The sequence below is a fragment of the Mercenaria mercenaria genome, chromosome 6 (assembly GCF_021730395.1).
Source record: "Mercenaria mercenaria strain notata chromosome 6, MADL_Memer_1, whole genome shotgun sequence".
Classification (NCBI taxonomy): Eukaryota; Metazoa; Mollusca; class Bivalvia; order Venerida; family Veneridae; genus Mercenaria; species Mercenaria mercenaria.
In genome coordinates, this window is record NC_069366.1 from 71,377,968 (window position 1) to 71,399,156 (window position 21,189).

At 34.2% G+C, this 21,189-nt stretch overlaps 1 protein-coding gene across 1 annotated transcript in view; it reads left to right on the forward strand.

The window, feature by feature from the left end:
- Positions 1 to 21,189, forward strand: part of LOC123550421 (uncharacterized) — a 35,443-nt gene that overhangs the window by 12,210 nt on the left and 2,044 nt on the right. Inside the window, exons 2-15 of the mRNA XM_045338851.2 lie at positions 3,626 to 3,670; positions 4,103 to 4,354; positions 5,875 to 6,050; positions 8,230 to 8,311; positions 9,749 to 9,842; positions 11,347 to 11,696; positions 12,098 to 12,265; positions 14,809 to 14,905; positions 15,515 to 15,613; positions 16,155 to 16,323; positions 18,464 to 18,543; positions 18,960 to 19,082; positions 20,118 to 20,241; positions 20,899 to 21,085. Coding sequence (XP_045194786.2) covers positions 3,626 to 3,670; positions 4,103 to 4,354; positions 5,875 to 6,050; positions 8,230 to 8,311; positions 9,749 to 9,842; positions 11,347 to 11,696; positions 12,098 to 12,265; positions 14,809 to 14,905; positions 15,515 to 15,613; positions 16,155 to 16,323; positions 18,464 to 18,543; positions 18,960 to 19,082; positions 20,118 to 20,241; positions 20,899 to 21,085 — 2,046 coding nt within the window. The remainder of the gene's footprint in view (positions 1 to 3,625; positions 3,671 to 4,102; positions 4,355 to 5,874; positions 6,051 to 8,229; positions 8,312 to 9,748; positions 9,843 to 11,346; positions 11,697 to 12,097; positions 12,266 to 14,808; positions 14,906 to 15,514; positions 15,614 to 16,154; positions 16,324 to 18,463; positions 18,544 to 18,959; positions 19,083 to 20,117; positions 20,242 to 20,898; positions 21,086 to 21,189) is intronic.

The following is a 21,189-nucleotide window of genomic DNA, read 5'->3' on the forward strand; positions in this document are numbered from 1 at the left end:
TCATATAACACCGGTTCTGAAGGAGCTCCATTGGTTGCCAGTGAAGTACAGGGTGCAGTACAAGGTTCTGACCCACACCTTTAAGGCTTTACACAATCAGTCCCCTGCCTATATTAGGGATATGATAGAAGTGTATAAACCAATCAGAAACCTACATGTATGGTAATCGCAGCTTTTCGTTCACTGCTCCAAATCTTTGGAACTCCCTTCCCGTCAAGAGCAGGGAAGCTAACAAGCTAGCTGCTTTCAAAAGCCTGCCAAACCCCACTTCTTTGTACAACATTTCGTTAAATCACTGATACATTGTTTTTCTTTTCATAAAACGGCATAGAACAATATTTTATCCTAGGGTCACTTATATTAACAGGTACTTTTAAATATGTATGTTTATTTGTCTTGTTTTATCTACATGTGTATATGTTTTACATTCATGATTTTGGTTAATGTGGAATGCATTTTGTATGCGTATGTGTTTGTATTGTTTGCAACTTATTCTGTGAAGCACTTTTAAACGTGTACATGTGCATGAAAAGAGTGATATATAAATGTGGTACATTAATAATAATATTTATTCTTGTTCTGTTTTTTCTAATAAGGGTGAAGTCCACAAATAATTATGATAGGTAAATACGATCACATTTATTTTCCAAACATTTTTGTTACTAACAAACAAAGCATTTTATAAGTGTGCCTCTTAGAGCTTTATTTAATTAAGTGATTTTTAGCATTAAGCTGAGATAACCACAATTTTAACTGATATGCTAACACAATCGTAACTTATGATTAAATGGAATCCTTGTGGCATATCTGACCCTAAAAGGAAATAAAGAAGGTTGCTGGAGCAAGCAACTTAAAGTGATTTATGTTCTTTTTCCATCGATTCTGGAGGTAACACAATCAGCACGTAAGTCTAGTTTCTGAATATATATTTCTACTTGGATGATATTGAAAATTGTGACCATAAGCTAGCTTTAGCAAATACTAGAGGCTAGGTCAGTAACTGAGCTGTTTGAATTTAAAATGGTGTTCACTTTAATTTCCAAAACAAGCAATTCTTTCTTTAACTTACTTTTACTAGTGTGTTTTTTTTTTTTGTTTTTTTTTTTTTTTTCAGATTGGCATGCTTTTTCTCATGGTCGGTACAGTAACGCCCACTAATATATTAAACGGACCGATAAGGACAAAGGACGACATGCCCCCGGACAAACTGGTGGACTAACCTTTTGCATGAAAACAACTACGTCAATACGGAGGAATTAGTGAGTGATTTGAACTTTGGTAAAACTACAACACTTCTTACCAGACTTTAAAATAAACGTTACCTCTAAATGAAAACGTTTCACGGTCATATAAGAAAATACTAATTGATCAAACTATATTTCTGATCTACATACCAATGCAGATTTAGTAATGTATTTGACAGACTGTTGTTTTTTGGTAACTTTAATTGATAGTACAGTAACTGATGAATGTTTATCTTCTAGGGTTGAATTCTTGCTTTATGCACTATTTTGCTGCTCCTTACTTATTTCAAATTGTTTTATCTTTACTTTTCACATCATTTTCACAAGTTTAATTCAATTTTAACATACTGTCTACATATATTAATGTTCGTTTATACTAATTTCAGGACATGAGATGGATTATAGTATTTGGCAAATGATATGCAGTTCTACATATAATCAGCCCATTGATACTCTTACCTCTATTTTAGTGAGTGAATAATTTAATTTCATTTGTTTAATATTGACCAAACATTAATGATTTAGAGAAATTTTCCTTCATTTCGTTGCCCACTAAAACATCAGTTTTAGGTATCGAAACAGGTAAATGTGATTGCTATGACTTTTTGATAGCCTATGTGAGGTGAAGCTTTCATACGACAATACCTACAAATACAAGAGAAAGACGACAAGTTCCATTAATGATCACTCATCAAAAACCGATTTCTGCAAGCCTCCTCACCTTTCTTTCATTATTGTATATTTGTAACAATCAGATTATGGGTGTTATAGCCTATCTATTGCTTCTGATGGCAACAATGTGGCAGTCGGCATGGAAGCATACATTCGTCGATGGCATAGGCCCAACAACCATACGTAGCCTTGTACATGCGCTGTTGTTCTTTTTGCTTCAACTTTCCTCGAATATCCGGGTAAAATCCTCTATATTATCATATCAATATCTGCAAACCCAGGCGCCCATCTTGGATGTCATCTTGGATTTCTTTTAATTTTATGCCATCCAACCTAACGTCACCTTAGGTAGTTAACTACAAGGTTGTGCAACAATTTAAGGAGATCTTTGATATGGGAAGATCTACAATTCTCTGTTGTACTACTGAACATTGTATCCAAACTTTATACATAATAAAATACGTGTAGACAATACTTCAGCCAGTACAATGTTCGGTTTTATATTGAAATCAAGAGAAGCTATATATTCTCTCTCTGATCATTTCCTGGATATATACAAATCTATCTCTGACCTTCAAATCTGTCAGCATGTCGTAAATATGAATTACAAATGTATGCCATATAATGAGGGTGTACTCTATAGCATTATTGACATTACTGTTTGTACTGAGCGCTTTCGGTTGATCAGATAAAAAGACCCAGAGGGATTAAATGATGCAGAAACGTATTTTGTAACTTACTTTACAGCTTAAAATATATAAGTTAACGGAAATATACACAGGCACTTTCTTAAATGATAGAAGTCAAATGTATTGATGTTCAGACGTTAGCTAACTCTGAAGAAAATACTTTCTATAATTGCCATGAAAAATCATTCCTTTATGTACAACCCACATAAAAGCTGATGGGCTTACTAGTGAAAGGCAAAGAAGAAACATCTTCCCACAAAATTGTACGTATTTGCTTTAAAGAAATTTTTCACAATTATTTGCTTTCAACAACACAATATTTTATAAAATGTCTTAACAAATAAGAAAAAAATGGATATTGCATAATGATAGTTTAAAAACAAGTTCATGTACGTAACAAATGACGCGATCTATAGTCTAAGTCATTTATCATATTTACATACGCCCTTCATATATTTCTCTTGCATACTGTATTAACATCTTTTTAGTAATTCGATATTTATTAAAGAACGGCTAAAGGTGCAGTACGTTATTAAACTATTACTAATCCAAACTGTCAATTAGTGTTGACTTAACTCAAATGTACAACAACCATATAATTATAAAATACTACTTACAGTTTTTTCCGCCTAATCCATAACCAGGTTTTTAGTAAAAAATGGCTTTATTTTTAAATTTCAACACATAATAAGGTTTAAAAGGGTGAGGGTGGGATTTATTTTAATTTTAAAACCGTATTTTAAGGATTTAAATGTACGACCAGATGTATTTTCCTTGTCTAAAATTTTTGTCTATAGAAAGCTGAAATATAAATCCTTTGTTTACAGCTATTCGTCAACAAATAATGCCGAAATGCAAATGGTAAAACTTCTTGTTGTCCAAACATTGCTTAATTTTACCACTGTACAACCCTATCAAATTCAAATTACAATTCAAAATTATTTGAGATACGATTAAAGTTTTAAAACTCTTTCACCCATAGACGTCTTACATAAATGGTATAGTTGTTTATATTCACAGAAATCATAGAAAACCGTGTTACGAGAGGTGTGGATCTAACAGCAGGTACATGAACCAGAACACAGAAGTCGTTGCGAAATAGTCAAGTTATAAATATCAAAGCAGTTTTGATCAGAGTAAAATACTTTGTGTCAGAGATTGGAAATAGATTGACGCGAACAAAAAAAATGTACCAACACACATCGTTGATAAAACTGTTTTTCATTTGCTTTTGTGTTTCTTCTTTTGTTTCTTCTCAAGATTCTTCAAACGTTCTTTTTAATTTATTATCTGGAATATTGAATAATGGCACAGACACTACTCGATTTCTCGATTTCTTGAATTTATTGCCTTTAAGTACAAATCAGCAAAACTCATCACCGAGATTCAACAATACGATTACAGAATTTCTAACGAACAGTCTTTTTGAACAACTCTTTGAAAATGTTCCAGGACTCACTGATTTGTTACGGAATACTAACAATTCTTCGATTTTAGGAAACGGGACCACAAACATTTTGCAATCGTTGCTAGGAAATGTGTTAGAATCGTTGCCCGGAAACCTGTTAGAATCGGTTCTAGTCGACTTGTTTCCAAACGCCACGGACTTGGACGATATAGATGAGGAACAGCTTATTACACTTCTCGCAGGCATTGCTCTGCAGGCTGGTGGTGTCAGTGAAAACTGTAGAAATGATATTGTAATTATCTTCACAAAACTAATGGAACAGACTGACTGGGTTCTGCAAAGTAAGTATAATAGTATATTACATTGTAGTACATTACAATTTCTTTGCAAGTAATTCAAGATATAAGCACAATTTTCCATGGATTTCTAGTAGCTTGCCGTTGTAAGGCTGAGCCCCTGTTTATATTACATATTTTTAGTATTTGGTCATGCTAAATATCTTTTAGTTTTCCCTGTTTTTATTCGGTAAGGAGAGACAAAAAATACTATTTAAAATTACTCTTTATTTCCTTCAAAACTTTTAACAATTTAGACGTTTTATTGAATAATAATAAAACATACGGAAGAGCATTAGTGCCAGGTGTATGTTATTTATTAAATAAAAGTTGATATCACGAAATTTCGAGTTACTAAGTCGAAATTTCGAGTTACGTGTCTTGCCCTTTATGCGCAAAACTTGAACGTCTGTCCGTCTGTCAAAGGCCAAAATGTAATGGACGGCTTTTGACTCTTAGAAATGGAATCATCTATCTACACATCCATATATTGTACCCAACATGTAGAAACTTGAACATATACTACCTTACGTCAATGTATGACCTACCATAGCCTCTAGAGCTACTCCAGATTTCAAACTGTATTCGGGATATATACCTTCATTTACATGTATAGTATGTTCAGGTGGTAGGGGCTCGAACTAGGTCGAAAACCTTCCACATATGGTCAAAATAGTGAAATATTCTAAGTTTGAATACTACCCGGTTATCTTTTATGACCTCTCCTCAAAATCTAGATATGTCCAGGTACCCGATCTGGGTCAGACTCATAACTACACGTTCATTAAGGGTATGTCTATATTTCATTGCCATATGGGCTCCAACTAGGTGGAAAACCTTCCAGGCTTAAACATGGTTTAGGCGACACCTGGGGTCTTCCTCCAACATAAAAGCTGGGAAATCGCCATATCACCTGTAATTGTGTCGGTGCGACGTTAAACCCAACAAAATAAATAAACAAATAAACATGGTTTAAATAGCGATATTTTATGAGCAAACGCGGCCCGGTCATCTTAATTATATGACCCTGTAGGGCTACCCGATGGATAGGTACACCAGGTACCTAATCTTGGCCAGGACCTATTCGTCATCGTAAACTATTGTAGTTAATAATATGTAACTCGAAATTTCGAGAATCAACTCGAGATTTCGATTTAATAAATAGGATACACCTGTCACTAATGCTCATCCGTGAAACAAGTACCAGTTTAGATAAATCATTCCGTTATTTTGCAAATGTTTTTGAAATTTTGTATGCCAATTTAATGCAAATGAAGTTATGTCTTGTTTTTTTATGTTTGTGTATTTCATTAAACTAAAATAAAGAAATGTAAATTCTAATTGCACCAACAATGTTTGAAATATAATATTTTGTAAGATGCCACTTGTTTGAACTCTTCATATAAGACTGTAAACTTTACCTTTTCACACTTTGAAAAAATGTATGTATACTTTCATACAGGATATAATATCTTTCACCTTGAAATTGATTGCTATATCAAATCATATTCTGATTTGTCGTTCAGTGGTAGATGCTATGGGCAAACCTGAGAGTGGACTTTTAGAAGGGAATTTGAAATGGCTTGGTGATTATCAAGAATGTGTTAACATTAAAGCGGTAACAGACGGCGTGGAACGTTTCACTGGCAAATACTGTAAGACCGGAATCCCGCTTGGTGGAATTTTACCTCCTGAATTAGCGGTAACTTTCTTTTCTACATTGGCATGACAGCTGTCTGTCCGTCTCCCGTCTGTCTTATATAAGAATATCTGTTAATATCAGATTATTTGCAAAATATAATCTAAACACGTCCAGCAAGCAATTCTTGATAATGTTTTCAGACAAAATGTTTCGATACGAACCAAGTTGGATAATAACAATCTTGTTCTTTATAACTATAAGTATTATGAAAATGATATGTATTAACAAAGAATAACCGCCTTTTTACATTTCGTTAGTTTGGTCTTAAAAACGTATTACTTCAATCTTTTCTGTGTTTTGAAATGAGATGTTACCAATTTTACTTGCGCAATATGATGACGTCACTATAGTTTCAAAAAAGCAGATTAATTCTATAAATTTAATAGGCATCTTTAACATTTATAAAGATATATTTGTATGATTCATTGGATAATAGCATGTACTTCTTAATAGACCAGTTTTCCATTCGGCGAATTTAGCATTCTCGGGATTTCTCGCCAAATCCCGCATTTTCAAAACGAGGCGTAGACTGCCAGGTCAGAACTAAGTGATAACGATAATGAAGCGATAGGATGTTGCTTGACAAAATAATTTACCATTCCTACCGAAAAGTCATTGTTCTTGAGTTCCTTAAGAGTCAATAAAAAGAAATCTTTAATGTTAATTTTTAATTTGGTCAAAATTGATAGATCTAAATTACGTAAGTGCGACATAGTGCTCTGACATTCAAATCACTGCTATTTTTCGAAATAGGTAGTTGATATTCAAAGCTTTAATCCCTCTATTCTTATACCAGATTTCTCAGTAAATTACTATTGTTATAGTTATCCTCGATTTTTGGAACCAGGTTTCGGGTTTCTGACATTTAATTTAACTCAGTGACTAGAATTTGAATTAAAGTAAAATCAAGTTTAAATATCACTATTCAATAAATGCAAAGATATCGGATTATAACTAGCATTAAATAGCTTTTCAACCGACATGTCAATTTCATTCAGCAAGGAAGAACTGTGACAGTAGGTTTATTCTCAACTGATCCCCTCACTTTAGCCGACAAGTTTTATTTCGCATAATTGCAAAATATTCTAGGTTGTTGACAATCTAAATGCAAGCAGTTATCTGACTATATATAGCGCCATACGGAAACTTTAAATGACACCCTAAAATATAACAGATCAAAAGAACTTTACCAGTTTCAATTTTATGTGATCTTGAAATGCGGTAAGATTTTAATTAACAACAATGTAAATGTGTATCCCGCCAATCAAATAGTTTAGGCTTGCCTCGAGTTTTTTATTCGAAATCTTAAAGTTACTAGTTTGATATTTCATTAGTAAGTTAGATCTACAATTTTCTAAGTGCAGATGCATCTAAACATAGCTTTTTTATACACTGCGTGAATTTTCTTATAAAAACGCATCGCATAGACTCGCTTAATCGCCTTATTGACGTTTACTATTTAGTTATTATAATTACTTACAAATGAAAGACAGTTTCCTGCTTTAAATAAATACTCGGAAATTGGTCACAGTAATCAGAAAACCAACCTGATGTCAATTAAGAAGGACCGTCCCATATGCTGTCAAGATCTTTATCATATTCGAGCACAAAAAAAGAGAATTAATTGAATCATTATGCCTATAATACCAAATTACATTATAGAGCGCTGACTGTCTTTTTAATCATTTAATCAAACATATCTTCTCATTGTTTGTATTAGTTCTTTAGTGCGAGTTTTAAGCTTTTACTTTCACTGATAATATAATGAATATGTATAGAAATGAAGTTTTCATTCATTTCATTATGGAACCAACCGGCAGGAAATGTGTGAAAAAGTCTTTAAAAAAAATAAAACCAAGAATAAAATTCAATTTTTTCAGATATTCTATTAGAAAGAACGATTATTACAATATATCAATATGTCCACCCAGCAGTCTGCGCCTCGTTTTGGATAACAATGTGCAAATAACTCTGCATGTAACCACGGAATGGGAAAATGGTCTATTGTTTGTTTTTTATCAATGAAAATGAGGTATGTTATCTATCCGTACGTAATCTACTTGATTTTAACTGTTTACTTCATCGTTGAATTCCGTTAAAATATTTTCACTTTTGATTAAAATAATTCTTGAGGGCTGATTCTTAATTACAATTCAATATAATGTTTTGAATATTTCAGGCTCTAGGATCAAACCTTGAGGTTGGAACATGCATGCCAAACTCCTGTTCGGCTAATGACATCGTTAATTTGATGGTATCAGGTTCGAATGTACTACCCATCTAGCTCAACCAAAACATTGTATAACTTCATCTGAAGCTGTTTTGTTTAGTTGCAAAAAATACTTGCTAAGTGTTTATTTTTCAAGTCTGTTATTTTGTATTGAAAAGAAAAATGAAATTCAGCAAGGTTCTATTTCAATATCACTATACCGTATATGTAACATGAAGTCGGTCTTCTCAGTATTTTCCAATCTTATTTGTAATGAAATATAAGTTAGTTTCATAAATCATGTTTTGTCAAACATATTACGATCAGTTACATTACATTTATTTTATTTATTTTGTTGGGTTTAACGTCGCACCGACACAATTTTAGGTCATATGGCGACTTTCCAGCTTTAATGGTGGAGGAAGACCCCGGGTGCCCCTCCGTGCACTATTTCATCACGAGCGGGCACCTGGGTAGAACCACCGACCTTCCGTAAGCCAGCTGGATGGCTTCCTCACGTGAAGAATTCTACGCCCCGAATGAGGTTTCGAACCCACATCGATGAGGGGCAAATGGTTTGAAGTCAACGACTCTAACCACTCGGTCACGGAGGCCCCCAGTTACATTACAAAACTGGACGTTTTATGTATTGCTACTTAACGTATCACTACTTTTTACGATCCTGTCCGCTTACCTCATTGTGGGGAGGTTCAATTCCTGGGCGAGGCACATTTTCTCCATGACGATTTAATAAAATATATTGCGTGTTTAATCATTCGTCCTCCACTTCTGATTCATGAGGAGAAGTTGTCACTTACTTGTGGAGAACTTGTTAATACTGGTACAGAATCCATGAACTCTGCTTAAGTTAACTGCCCGCCGTTACATAGCTGAAATTCTGTTGAAAAACGACGCTTAAGGTAAGAGACCACCAATTGTTTTCCCATAGACTTACATTGTAACATTATGGCGTCTACGGCCTTCCATACATCGAAACATGTATATCTAATTACAAGTTTCTCAAGAACTATCTTAGTTCTACCAAAATATCGGATGAAAAACATATGAATAGTGATACTTTATTTGAGTAATTTTCGTGTGAATGAGATGACCCCCTGTTTACATCATTGACATGGCGGGAGAAATTCGTTTGATAAAACTTTTTTTTCAATACACATAAAATGTAGCAAATGTTGTCAAAATGTATAATAAAATACTGTAAATGCAGTGGAAAAATATCAATTTTGAAAAAAATAATCACTTCCTGGGTTTGTTTACATGACTGACCAATCAGAACGCACAGACGTTACCTTATTCCCAGGTATACACTTACCTCATTCCCAGTAAGTTCCCTGTACTTTTTTGAATTGGTGGTCTCTGACCTTAACTAAACACAACAACAATAATCTTGATTTTGTGAAACTTGGTATACCTTTTTCTGTTTACTTTTAATTTTCTGTATGATAAAATGTATCGATTAAACTTGCAGTTCAGAAACTGTTATTGAACGGAACAACTCTGTTTCAACCGGAAGTGAACTGCGTAGAGGATAAATCATTATCCACTGACCTTGTTGTCTGCATGTACGTATACTAATAATACCCATTCTATTATCTTGTTCATTATGTGACCTTCAATATATGTATTTTATAAATAATGGGAATTCGATAGTCTTATTCTGTGTGGACATGACAATGTTGTCACATTATTACATTTACAAAAGAAAGGCCACTTTGATACTTGTGTATATTATGTATTAAAAGAATAGCTATTCATATTCTAAACTGATAGTATTTATGTCTTCAACTATATTTCTCCTTATTATTTCACTGCTTACCTTCTTACTATTCGCATTAATTTTTAAAATGTAAATAAGTTAATATTTTCCTTCTTATGTCATAATATCTACTTTTATATTCTTTTATATCTATTTTCTTCATAATATTTGCATATCATACTTCCCATTCAATAGAATTTCTGTGAAAAGGGTAATATACTAAAGGTCATTCTTAGTCGGGCGTTAACTGGCATACATCAGACTGCAAAGGTACGAACATAGATAATTACTGTTTATTCACTTATTTCGTGATATTTGTTCAAAATAAATCTTGAAACCTTTGATTATTTAAGTCGTATAGTTAATAAAGTCTCCGGATCTAAATAAATATCGTGAATTACACATTTGATGAATCTTTCAACTCCTGCTGTTTACAGATGAAATGGTTCTGTAAGAACTAAACGCTTGCTGAAAAGATTTATTCATAATTGAAACCGTTGTGTACATAAGATGTAATATTAAACTTTACCTATTTCAAAAAGTTCAATATGAAGTGACATAAACAATTATACAAATAGAAAACGGTGTGTCTCTCAAGTAATACATTTTGAACTTTACAGTTGCTATTCCGTATATTTTGAACATGATCAAAGAACATTTTGCTGTTGTATATACAATGTCATTTTTTCAAACGATCTGCATACTGCTTTTCGTGTTAAATATACTTAAAATACCCATAGAGTACACTTTTAACCTTATTGTATATCTAATATCTAAATGTTTTAAGATAGTCATTGTATTCAATTGATTATTTTGAAGAAAAAATTGCATTGTTGAACTAAACTTTGTTTTAAACCGTTATCAAAAGCAAAATATGAGATCACAAAAACATGTGACTTATTCTCGAATAAAAAGTCTGACCATCAAAAATCTAGTTATCTTATCTAGTCAGTAATAAACAAATGGGAAAGTACTCAGGATATCATGTGCACGAAATGGTGTAGTTTTCTTGACATTGACTCTCTTGAAAAGGTAAAATAAATAATGAGAAAAACCAGTTTATCGTCTCCGTCTCCTTTTAACCATAAATTTTACCTCGATTTTGAAACGAAATGTCCAGATGCAGCTTAGCGTTTATAAATTTTCTGGCAGCTGTTTTGCTTTACCTTTGAAAATTAAATTATAAACAGTTTGCTCTACGTTTAAAATTTACTTGCATATGCCACCGACGTAAGTTTAGCTAACCATGCACTTTGTTTGAACATTTGCTTACAAAGCGTATGCGTTATGTTTTGAAAATTAACTTTCAGTGGCCTTATAGCTATGCTGCTAGCAGCAATTATTATTGGTACTTTGTACGACATATTTGCTGTTCAAATGAATGCAGTGGATGGCAATGGTAAAAATGCGGTTGAAACAACTGGAAGGTTATCAAGACAGCTGAGTGGGAAAATATCTCTTTATAAACCTACACACACCCAGGTCTGTCTCCCCAATGCTTATATTAATGGAGGATACATGAACCAAGGAGATGAAGAAGAAATAAAAGTTAACGGTGAAACAAAAGCTGTTGACATGGAACCTGAAACTGATAAGAGTGTTGTAACATTACCACAGAAAGAAAACAGAGCTATAAGTGAACCTTATCAGAAAAGAAAAGGTTTGTTCTTTTGTTATAACAATAGAGAGAATATCATCATATTCCAATATAATTGAAACCAGTATTGTCCTTATAGGATTACATCCATTCTAATGTATGTACGTATAAATAGTCTGAAGTATACAGGTGTGCTACAATAAATATAAACATAAGGGAAGGTAGTGAAGAATTTTGCAGTCACTACTTTTCAAACGCCATTTCTGTTAACAACGCGTAAACCGATTCGTCGCGTAGACGATATGCAGTTAGCTATAATCTCCGCTCCAAATACATTCTTAATCGACACACGTATCTACACGAACTTTGTTCGTTTCACAAAAATCATATTTTGCCGTTGAAGAATATTCTTTTCATAGTTATATAGCAATGTATGTAAGAAATGTTTATATCTTTTCATGCAGGCACAGCGGAAAGTATTCTGATGGCGTTTTCTTTCTACAGCAACGGTGTAAAAATATTGAATACAGACCAAGCTGCAGGCTCTCTTGGAGCAATCAATGGCATTCGTTTCCTAAGCATGGCATGGGTTATTCTTGGACATACATACTTCTTTTGCCAAGGATATGACTGTGAGTACTGCGTTATAATGCCACTTGAAATATGCAACCAAACAGATTCCACTGCTGTAGCTTACCGTAAAATGAGCCGCGCCATGAGAAAACCAACATAGTGGGTTTGCGACCAGCATGGATCCAGACCAGCCTGCGCATCCACGCAGTCTGGTCAGGATCCATGCTGTTCGCTTTCAAAGCCTATAGTAGTTAAAGAAACTGTTAGCGAACAGCATGGATCCTGACCAGACTGCGCGGATGCGCAGGCTGGTCTGGATCCATGCTGGTCGCAAAGCCAATTTTTCGCAAATTTTGTTTGAAATCCTAAATGTAATTATCAATTCTGTGCATCATTTTAAAGACCTGGAATAGTGATTAAAAAAACATGTTAGTTTTTATACAATCAGTGTTTACAAGACACTATCCAATGTTAATTTCATGACAGTCTTGATATTAAGTTTTGTTTGAACTGAAATTTAAAACTTTCTCTGTCTTCAGAGTAGTTGTTATATTTTCTGGTCCTTTGAGAGCAGGGAATGCAATCATCGTAATAGAATTCCACTTAATTGAGCCGGTGGTAGAGGAGGGGCGTGACGGTTGTTGCACTTTCAATTAAGTCTCACAAATAGAGTCAGTTATTATTATTTTGCTTGGTTGCCTTATTTACTTACAAAGGATCTTCTTACATATTTTATTCATATGTAAATTACTGGGCAAATTAGTAAATATTAAAACAACCACGTTCGTAGACTAGTTTGAACAAACTGAAACAAATGTAAATTTTCTTTAATCTTATGGTCTGTATTTTTTACATCTAACATTCCGAGAAACTGAGCTGTAACTACTTTGGTAGTGAGAATATTGTTCAGGTTCTAGACAAATGTATGGATGACTGATATCATTAATTATATCTCTACTTTCTCCGTTAAGATTAAAAGTAGTATATTTCTAATACATTCACATGAATATATTCAAAAATATGGTGGCTTATTTCTGCCATTTCGTGTGTTCGTGTCGGCGAAGCGAAATGTCGAAGTAATGAAAACACGAAAAGTGGAAATAATGCTTATTTGTCGTGTGTTCGCCTTTTGTCATTCGGGACGAAGTAACGAAACATTGACGGCGAAATAACGAAATTTCAGAGGCGAACACACGAACTTTTGTATTAATCACTTTTCGTATCGGCGGGTATTAAAACTTCGTTATTTCGCCTTCAATGTTTCGTTACTTCGTGTATTCGCCTCGGAAGGCGAAAGGCGAACACACGAAAACTGAGCTGTTTTCGACCTTTCGTTACTTCGACCCGCCGACACAAACACACGACAAATGTATCGTGTAGGGTCTGCCTTAATACACTATAATAATGGCGCAAACTGGGGAGTAATGTTTATGAGCCGCTCCATGAGAAAACCAACATAGTGCGCATCCGCGCATTGTGATCAGAATCTAAGCTGTTCGCTTACGGTTTCTCTAATTGCAATATAGGCTTTGAAAGCGAACAGCATGAATCCTGACGAGATCGCGCGGATGCGTAGGCTGGTCTGGATCCATGCTGGTCGCAGATGCACTATGTTGGTTTTCTCATGGCGCGGCTCATAATATGAATTTTATACCAGAACTGAAATACTTGAAGAGTGGCATGTTTTATTGCATATGAAACATTTTCTATCATAAACTGAGAAAACATGTATAAATGGTAAAACACATTATCTAGATAGCACTCAAAGTTCAGGTTGGCGTAATGATATGCCCCGTAAGACTGACAGAAGCTTAATGTATGTAGCCTACATGTAAATTTAATATAAGTGATAAAATATCTACACAATGACATCTTTTATGGAATATAAATCATTAGCTTTCGTTTAAGGACATGTATTATTCTATAAATGGTAAAAACACATTATTCAGATAGCATATTCATTTCAGCAGCATATGTGTATTTGTTATACGCATGCTTACCGGAAGGCAAATACACGAAAGGACGAAATTGCACATTTGTCGTGTGTTCGTGTCGGCGGGTCGAAGGTACGAAAGGTCGAAAGGTCGAAAACTGCTTATTTCTCGTGTGTTCGCCTTTCGACTTTTGAGGCGAATACACGACAAAAGAAGGGCGACAACACAAAGTTTTGATACCCGCCGACACAAAAAGTGATTAATACAAAAGTTCGTGTATTCGCCTCTAAAATTTCGTTCTTTCGCCTTCAGTATTTCGTTACTTCGTGTATTCGCCTCGACACGAACAAATATGCATTATTTCGACCTTTCGTGTTCTCGTCACTTCGACATTTCGCCTCGCCGGCACGAACACACGAAATGGCAGAAATCAGCCACCATACAAAAAGGCATATATAATTGCCATCATGGAAACTCGCTAGAATACAGTTATTCTGCTCAAAGTATTTCGTTGGTATATATAGAGCGTCACGGACGGTATAAACATTTGCATTCCAAAGAACTGAAATCCAATCCCGATATATGGTTATTTGCTTTTGTTTACGTTACATGCTGCCTGATATTCAGATATTACTTCTTTTCTATTTTACGTATTTTTATATTTTCAGCAAACTTCATCTTCCACTTTTTTAGCAGTTTGCAAAACTGGACTTTTATGGCTATATCGTATGCCACTGTGTCTGTAGACTCCTTCTTTGCAATAAGGTATATATTACCGAAAAGTCTTGAACTTAATACATGTTTACCTCCCCTTCCGCTGTTTGAATTAATTCTGTCAAATACCATTTGACCATGACATAACATGGCCATTGAAAAGACATTCAGATATTACTTTCTTGTTTCTTATTTGTTTTCTTATTCTTGTTATAACCCACATTTATATTTAGTCTCTGGTGAAAATAAAAACAAGTTATCAAAAACCTTATAAAACTGTTTGTAATTGAACAGGTCTCTTTACAATTAGGGGAGACTAGTGTGTAGGAGATTGCTTCTGTGTAACAAACTTTCATTCCAGTCTATTGCTACACTACTGCACAAAGATTAAATTACAAAGCATCAATACATCATGTAGTAGTCACTAGAAAACAACTGAATCTTAAGATTTGAGTAAAGTTCACAGATATGTAACTGCAGAAGTAAACAAAATTATATTTACAATCCACAATAATTTTGTTTACTTCTACAGTTACATTGTATGTTTAACATTACAGAAATTCGAGACAAAAAAGTTATATGAGAGGTTTCTTTAGCATTAAACCAAAGGTAAACACACTTTGAACTGATATACCAATACAAACTATTCTGTTGATTCAGTGGAATCCTTGTGGCATATCTGACTCTAAAGGAACTAAAGAAAGTTGGCGGAGCAAGCAAGTTAAACTGGTTTATGTTCTATTTCCATCGATTCTGGAGGTAAGACAATAAGCTTTCATTTTAAATACTTATCCACTGTTCTAACACGTTATTTTTATTTCATATAAAATGTTGTGCACTAAAATAGCATACATTTACCCGACATGTTGATCGATTTAACTTTCTACAGCACTATACAGTAATAACTGCCAAGTATCCAATTTTCTTAAATGCTTTTACGTTAAATATTGTCATGGGAAAACACTGCTTCTATGTGAAAATAAACTCCCATCAAGGTAAATGACCCATCGCACCTTGTCGATCCGGAAAGTCATTTCTGAAAGTATAATATTTAAAATTTACCATTAATTAGCTTGCTGAAAACTGTTGCAGCAAATAGTAGAGGCTTTTATTTTGTCATTGATTAAGCTACGTGATAGAAAACATTCATTATGTAATTATTTATGTATTACCTTTGGAATTAAATGATATTCAGTTTAGTTCGACTGTTAACTTTGTGTATTTTCACTTTTTAACAACGTTTGCATTCTCTAATTTTTGCCAGCAGAATTGCTTTTACTTCTGTGTATTTTTTTTCCAGATTGACGCCGTCATATATGCTTGTTTTGATGGTCGGTACAGTAATACTCCCTTATATATTAAATGGACCTATGTGGACAGAGGACGACCTACCTTACATGAAAACATGCCGGACAAACTGGTGGACCAACCTTTTGTATGTAAACAACTACGTCAATACGGATGAAATAGTGAGTGATTTTAGTGAAACTTGATACAACTACAGTTTTTCTGTCCAATCAATTCAGAAATAAACGTTTCCATTATGTTTGATATTTGGTGTACATGTACCAAGACAGAATCAGTAACTTGTTTTAACATTCTGGCTTTTCAACTTTAGCTTACTTTACAGTAACATATAAATTTCATTTTTCAATTCGATTTGTCTTGATACTTACCTCTGAGCTTGACCTATAGAGGAGTGTATTTTCAAAGGGTGGTCACATATTCTGACTGACTTTGTCATACAACTGTGTACAAGATACCAGATATATTAAGTTAGTAGATAGAACATATTTGAAAAATATCTGAGTAGCGCAGCAGGTAAAGCAGACCGGGTTTGGATCTAAACAAAACAGATTCGAAGCCCGCGCTGTTATGTTAGTCAACAATTCCCTGTTTTCATAATTTCTTCGTACATAGTTTTCGTTTTGTTTCCAAATTACTTTGATTTATGAAAAGTATTTGATAAGAGGCTGAGCTAGAACAAACTTCTGTGCAAAATGTATAGACGTTCTTTATCATTCCATATATTTGTATCACTTCATAGGGATGCACACTTCATTTATTGATCGCGGCCGATCATATTGAATAGGACAAGTATTTGCACGATGGGGAAAATATTTCATGATGGACCTGTCAATTCTTTACTTATGGGTGAAACAGGTCTCATAAGCGTAAATACGACTAGCTTCTACTGATTATAAAACATACCGTACGATTTGTTGTGAATCAACTTTTGTTGTACTTTTAGTAGTTCAACCGCCACCCTTGTTTAAGAGCAACATTTAAAAAACACGTTTTTTTTTCATCCTCAAGTAATAAGTAAGTAGACTCGCCCAGTTTAATCAATCTAGACGCATAATGATAATCTACATAGAGCGTTTACTTCACCCGATTTACATTCGGAACATTTTCACGCGTTTCGGGCTTTATTGTATGTTTAACATGGGATTTTTGAACCGTCCAAAGATGTTGGAAATGTTTGTCTCATTGTTTGTTTTTTTTTTAATAAAAATGTTACTGCTTTCATTGTCTACCACTTTTTTTCCACCCTTGCCTGAAAAAACAGTAATGAGTTTGTACACTGTTCAGACAATTGTGCTCTGTTGAAATTTAACCAAACACAAGTTTACCTGCATAAACAGAAAGCATGATATGTCACCATGCGCGGATCCAGATGGGGGGGGGGGGTGGTGGGGACCGGGGGTCCGGACCCACTCTGGAAAATCTTTAAAAAAGGAAAGAAGACAAGAAGGAAAGAAAATGTTTTTCGAAAAGGGCAACATTAGGACTGCATGTAAAGTATATGCGGCTGCTGCTACATACGACCCCGACATAATTCATATTATTTATCTAAAAGAAACTAAGAATTTTACCTTCAAGAAAGCTTGATTTTATCATTTTCGCAAATTTAACAGGTTAGTCCATAAAACTGTCCCAGAATGCAAAAAATGAAGTGCCAAATTGCAAAATTTCCAGGGCGGGTGGGGGGGTGGGGGCAGGGGATCGGATCCCCTCTGAGAAAATTGGCTGTGTCCGTGCATGGTCACTATACCTGTCCAGTACTGGACATTATGGTAAATGCTTCGTTCCTGCACAAATGACGATTTCGCAACTTCTGTCCGGTCTGTACAAATTTCTGGCCGCGATAAACCATTTGACTTGTTTATGTTGAGATGACAGTAGGACCTTTCTATTATTTTCTCTAAAAATGTACTTTGTATGAAGGTGTGCTCAGAAAAAATAAACAGATACATGATTATTTTGTTTAAAGAAAATGATAAATATACGAGAGAATTTCTAACTACCAGTGTATGTCGGGTACCATGTAAGCTATGAAATGCTTCGGTTTAACGAATTTATTTTTATTATACATGCGTGTTGCTTTTACTTACATAACAAAATAGCCATGTCACACGGGAAAATCTATATCTTAAAGTGCGGTTACGGCTGAGTACACAGTGAAGAACTGTATAATTTATTTTATCTTCCGTTTACGTTTTCTGTTTCGACAAGATTTCAAACTTTATTTTTCAATTAACTTGACAAGTTAACATATTTTCTACACTACAGTAACTGATGTTCCTTTTTATTTTTCACTTATTTCAGTGCATGGGATGGACATGGTATTTGGCCAATGATATGCAGTTCTACATAATCAGTCCACTGATACTTTTACCTCTGTTTTAGTAAGTATAAATTACTATTTGATTGATTCGAAAGCAGGTGCTTGTCTAGACTCCGTATACTTTTCTAGAAGGTTATCTTTTATTTCTTGGCTTAGTTTATACGGATAAATGCATTATTTCTAAGTGTCAAAACGTATTAATTTAATTGTCAATATCATATTTTAACTTAACTATGTCGGTCAGGTAATGTTTTCATATGAAAATAACTGCAGAAAGATATACCTTTGCGCTTAAAAAGGACTTTCTTGGTATTTATTTTAATTGCTGTTTAACAACATTTAATAGTTTGTAAAGGAATGCTATTTCCTTTGAAATGGCGCCGATCTACCAAATGATAGAACTTTGTGCAAGCCTGTCAATTAAACTTGACTGATTTTTTCTTTTGTTTTTATATCTGGAGCCTTCTTTTTTTGTAGCAATCAGATTGCCGGAGCTGTATCCTGTCTATTGTTTCTGACGGCAACAACAGTGGCAGCCGGTGTTGTAGCGTACAGTCATCGATATCAAGTACAAATGTACTTACCGTACGCCCCACAACCGTATGTAGCATACAAGTACATGTTGGGTGGGGATGTTCTCCATGCATGAAAGCCTTCTAAAATCCTGCTGAAAAACAAGGGCAAACGTTCCTCCCAAAATCACAATACACAGCACACAGACGTGCACACGACAAACACACACTAACTCATACACACACAAAGCAAAAACACAAGGACAAAACAAACAAATAAAAAACACAGTGGGGCATTGAATTGGAACGGTCAGTGGAAACACAACAGCACTGGGGAGCACCAGCTTAAACAAATCTCTATCATACTGTAATAGGCGGTTATATTACTAGAAATAATATTGCAATAGAGGAAAAAAGTCCTCAAAAGAAACCCAAGCAAATCTCTGAAAATTAGATGATATTTAAAGTCAACTTCCTTTAGATTTTGAAAATAAACAAATTATTAAACCCGTTTTAACTCCAATACCATTTAAATCAATACAAAATTTTTTTATAAGCTGTATAAATTTGGTTAGAAATTCTATGTTCTGAATTTTGACATCTATGTTCTGACTTTTGACATCCCCAAGCTTTTTGTCAAAGATGGTAAAATACTAAACGTAGCCTACCAGTACTTGCTAGAAATCTCAAAATACCTTTTATCTGATATTCAAAGCGACCATTAATGTTATAGTATACCAGTAGTAGAACAGTACAGCATATGGTCCACAGTAAGCGCCACAATATATATATATATATATATATATATATATATATATATATATATTACAGATGCAATGTCTCAAAAATGTGTCATGATCTTTTTGAGGAATTTTTTCTGTGTTTCATTTCCTTACATCTTATTTATTCCACGCCACAAGGTTTATGTTGGAATTAGTTCAACCCTAACAGTTAAAATGAGCAGTCTATTCTATGATTACATTTCAATAATGTGAAAACTGAGCTCAAGTACAGAGCGCTGTTCTCAGTAGCCGCCACCTTGCACCTGGATGTGCAGGCTAAGCTTAGTGTTGATAAACAATTCGACTGACCTTAATTGCACATCAAAATTTGTGTTTTACAGAAATGATGCGGATTATGGAAAGAACTTGTACATGCCAAGCTATGCACGTTTCGGACCGTATGTGGTGGGATTGTTTACTGGTTATATCCTCTATAGATGTAAATGCAAATGTAATTTACCAAAGGTGAGTCCAGTTCGTAAGTTATACAGTGCTGTTAAAATTCTTGTATCGACCAAAAACTATCTGCTGTCTTTTCACATAAATACAGGTATTATTTTTGTGACTCATCAATTTCGTTTATCTCATGGTCGGTCACTGGTCACACAAAGGTCTATAAAAAGTGATATGCTTGTAAACAATCTGGACCGAGAGACGATTTTCAAAACAAATGCACGCGCTTAACTAAATGTATAGATCCTCTGAGAAAATGAGCTGACTATATATAATTAGGTTTTCTTATGAACAATGTAGCGTTTATTTTTATAACATACTAGCCAGTAATCACATCACTTTTTTCTACGTAAATGCCTTACCACGCATAATTATTTAGGCCGAAATTCCAGGAAACTCACGTCAACAGTATGAATCAATATTAAAAGAGGATAAAATTCTTTGGAGGTTTCATTTTGCCCTATTAATGTTTTAGGTTTTCTAAGATCCTTATTTAACACATTTGTTTTGAAGCAAAATATCTAATCATTAAACATCAATTTAATGTTACAGATTATACATGTATTTATATTGTTTTGTACGGTAAATCATTTTAGATAATAATTAAGCTGCAGAGCATTGTCAATTGCAAAACGGTCAATATCTAAAGCAATTATTTATTTTGTGCAGATAATCAATATTGTATGTTGGTTGATTTCGTTGGCCCTTTGCTGTGTCTGTGCTTATACACCATACTCAGACGGTGACAAACATACTTTTACCCAGCAAGAATCAGCTGCCTTCTTTGCTCTACACAGAACGGCTTGGGGTGTTGCTGTTTGTTGGATTGTATTTGCCTGTGCCACGGGACATGGAGGTATTGTAATGCTTAAGATTCCTGTTTTGGTATCCCCTTTATATTTCTATTTTACGGATTATTATGGAGTTGTAGAACTGTTTCTTCCTATATTTTAAAGGTAT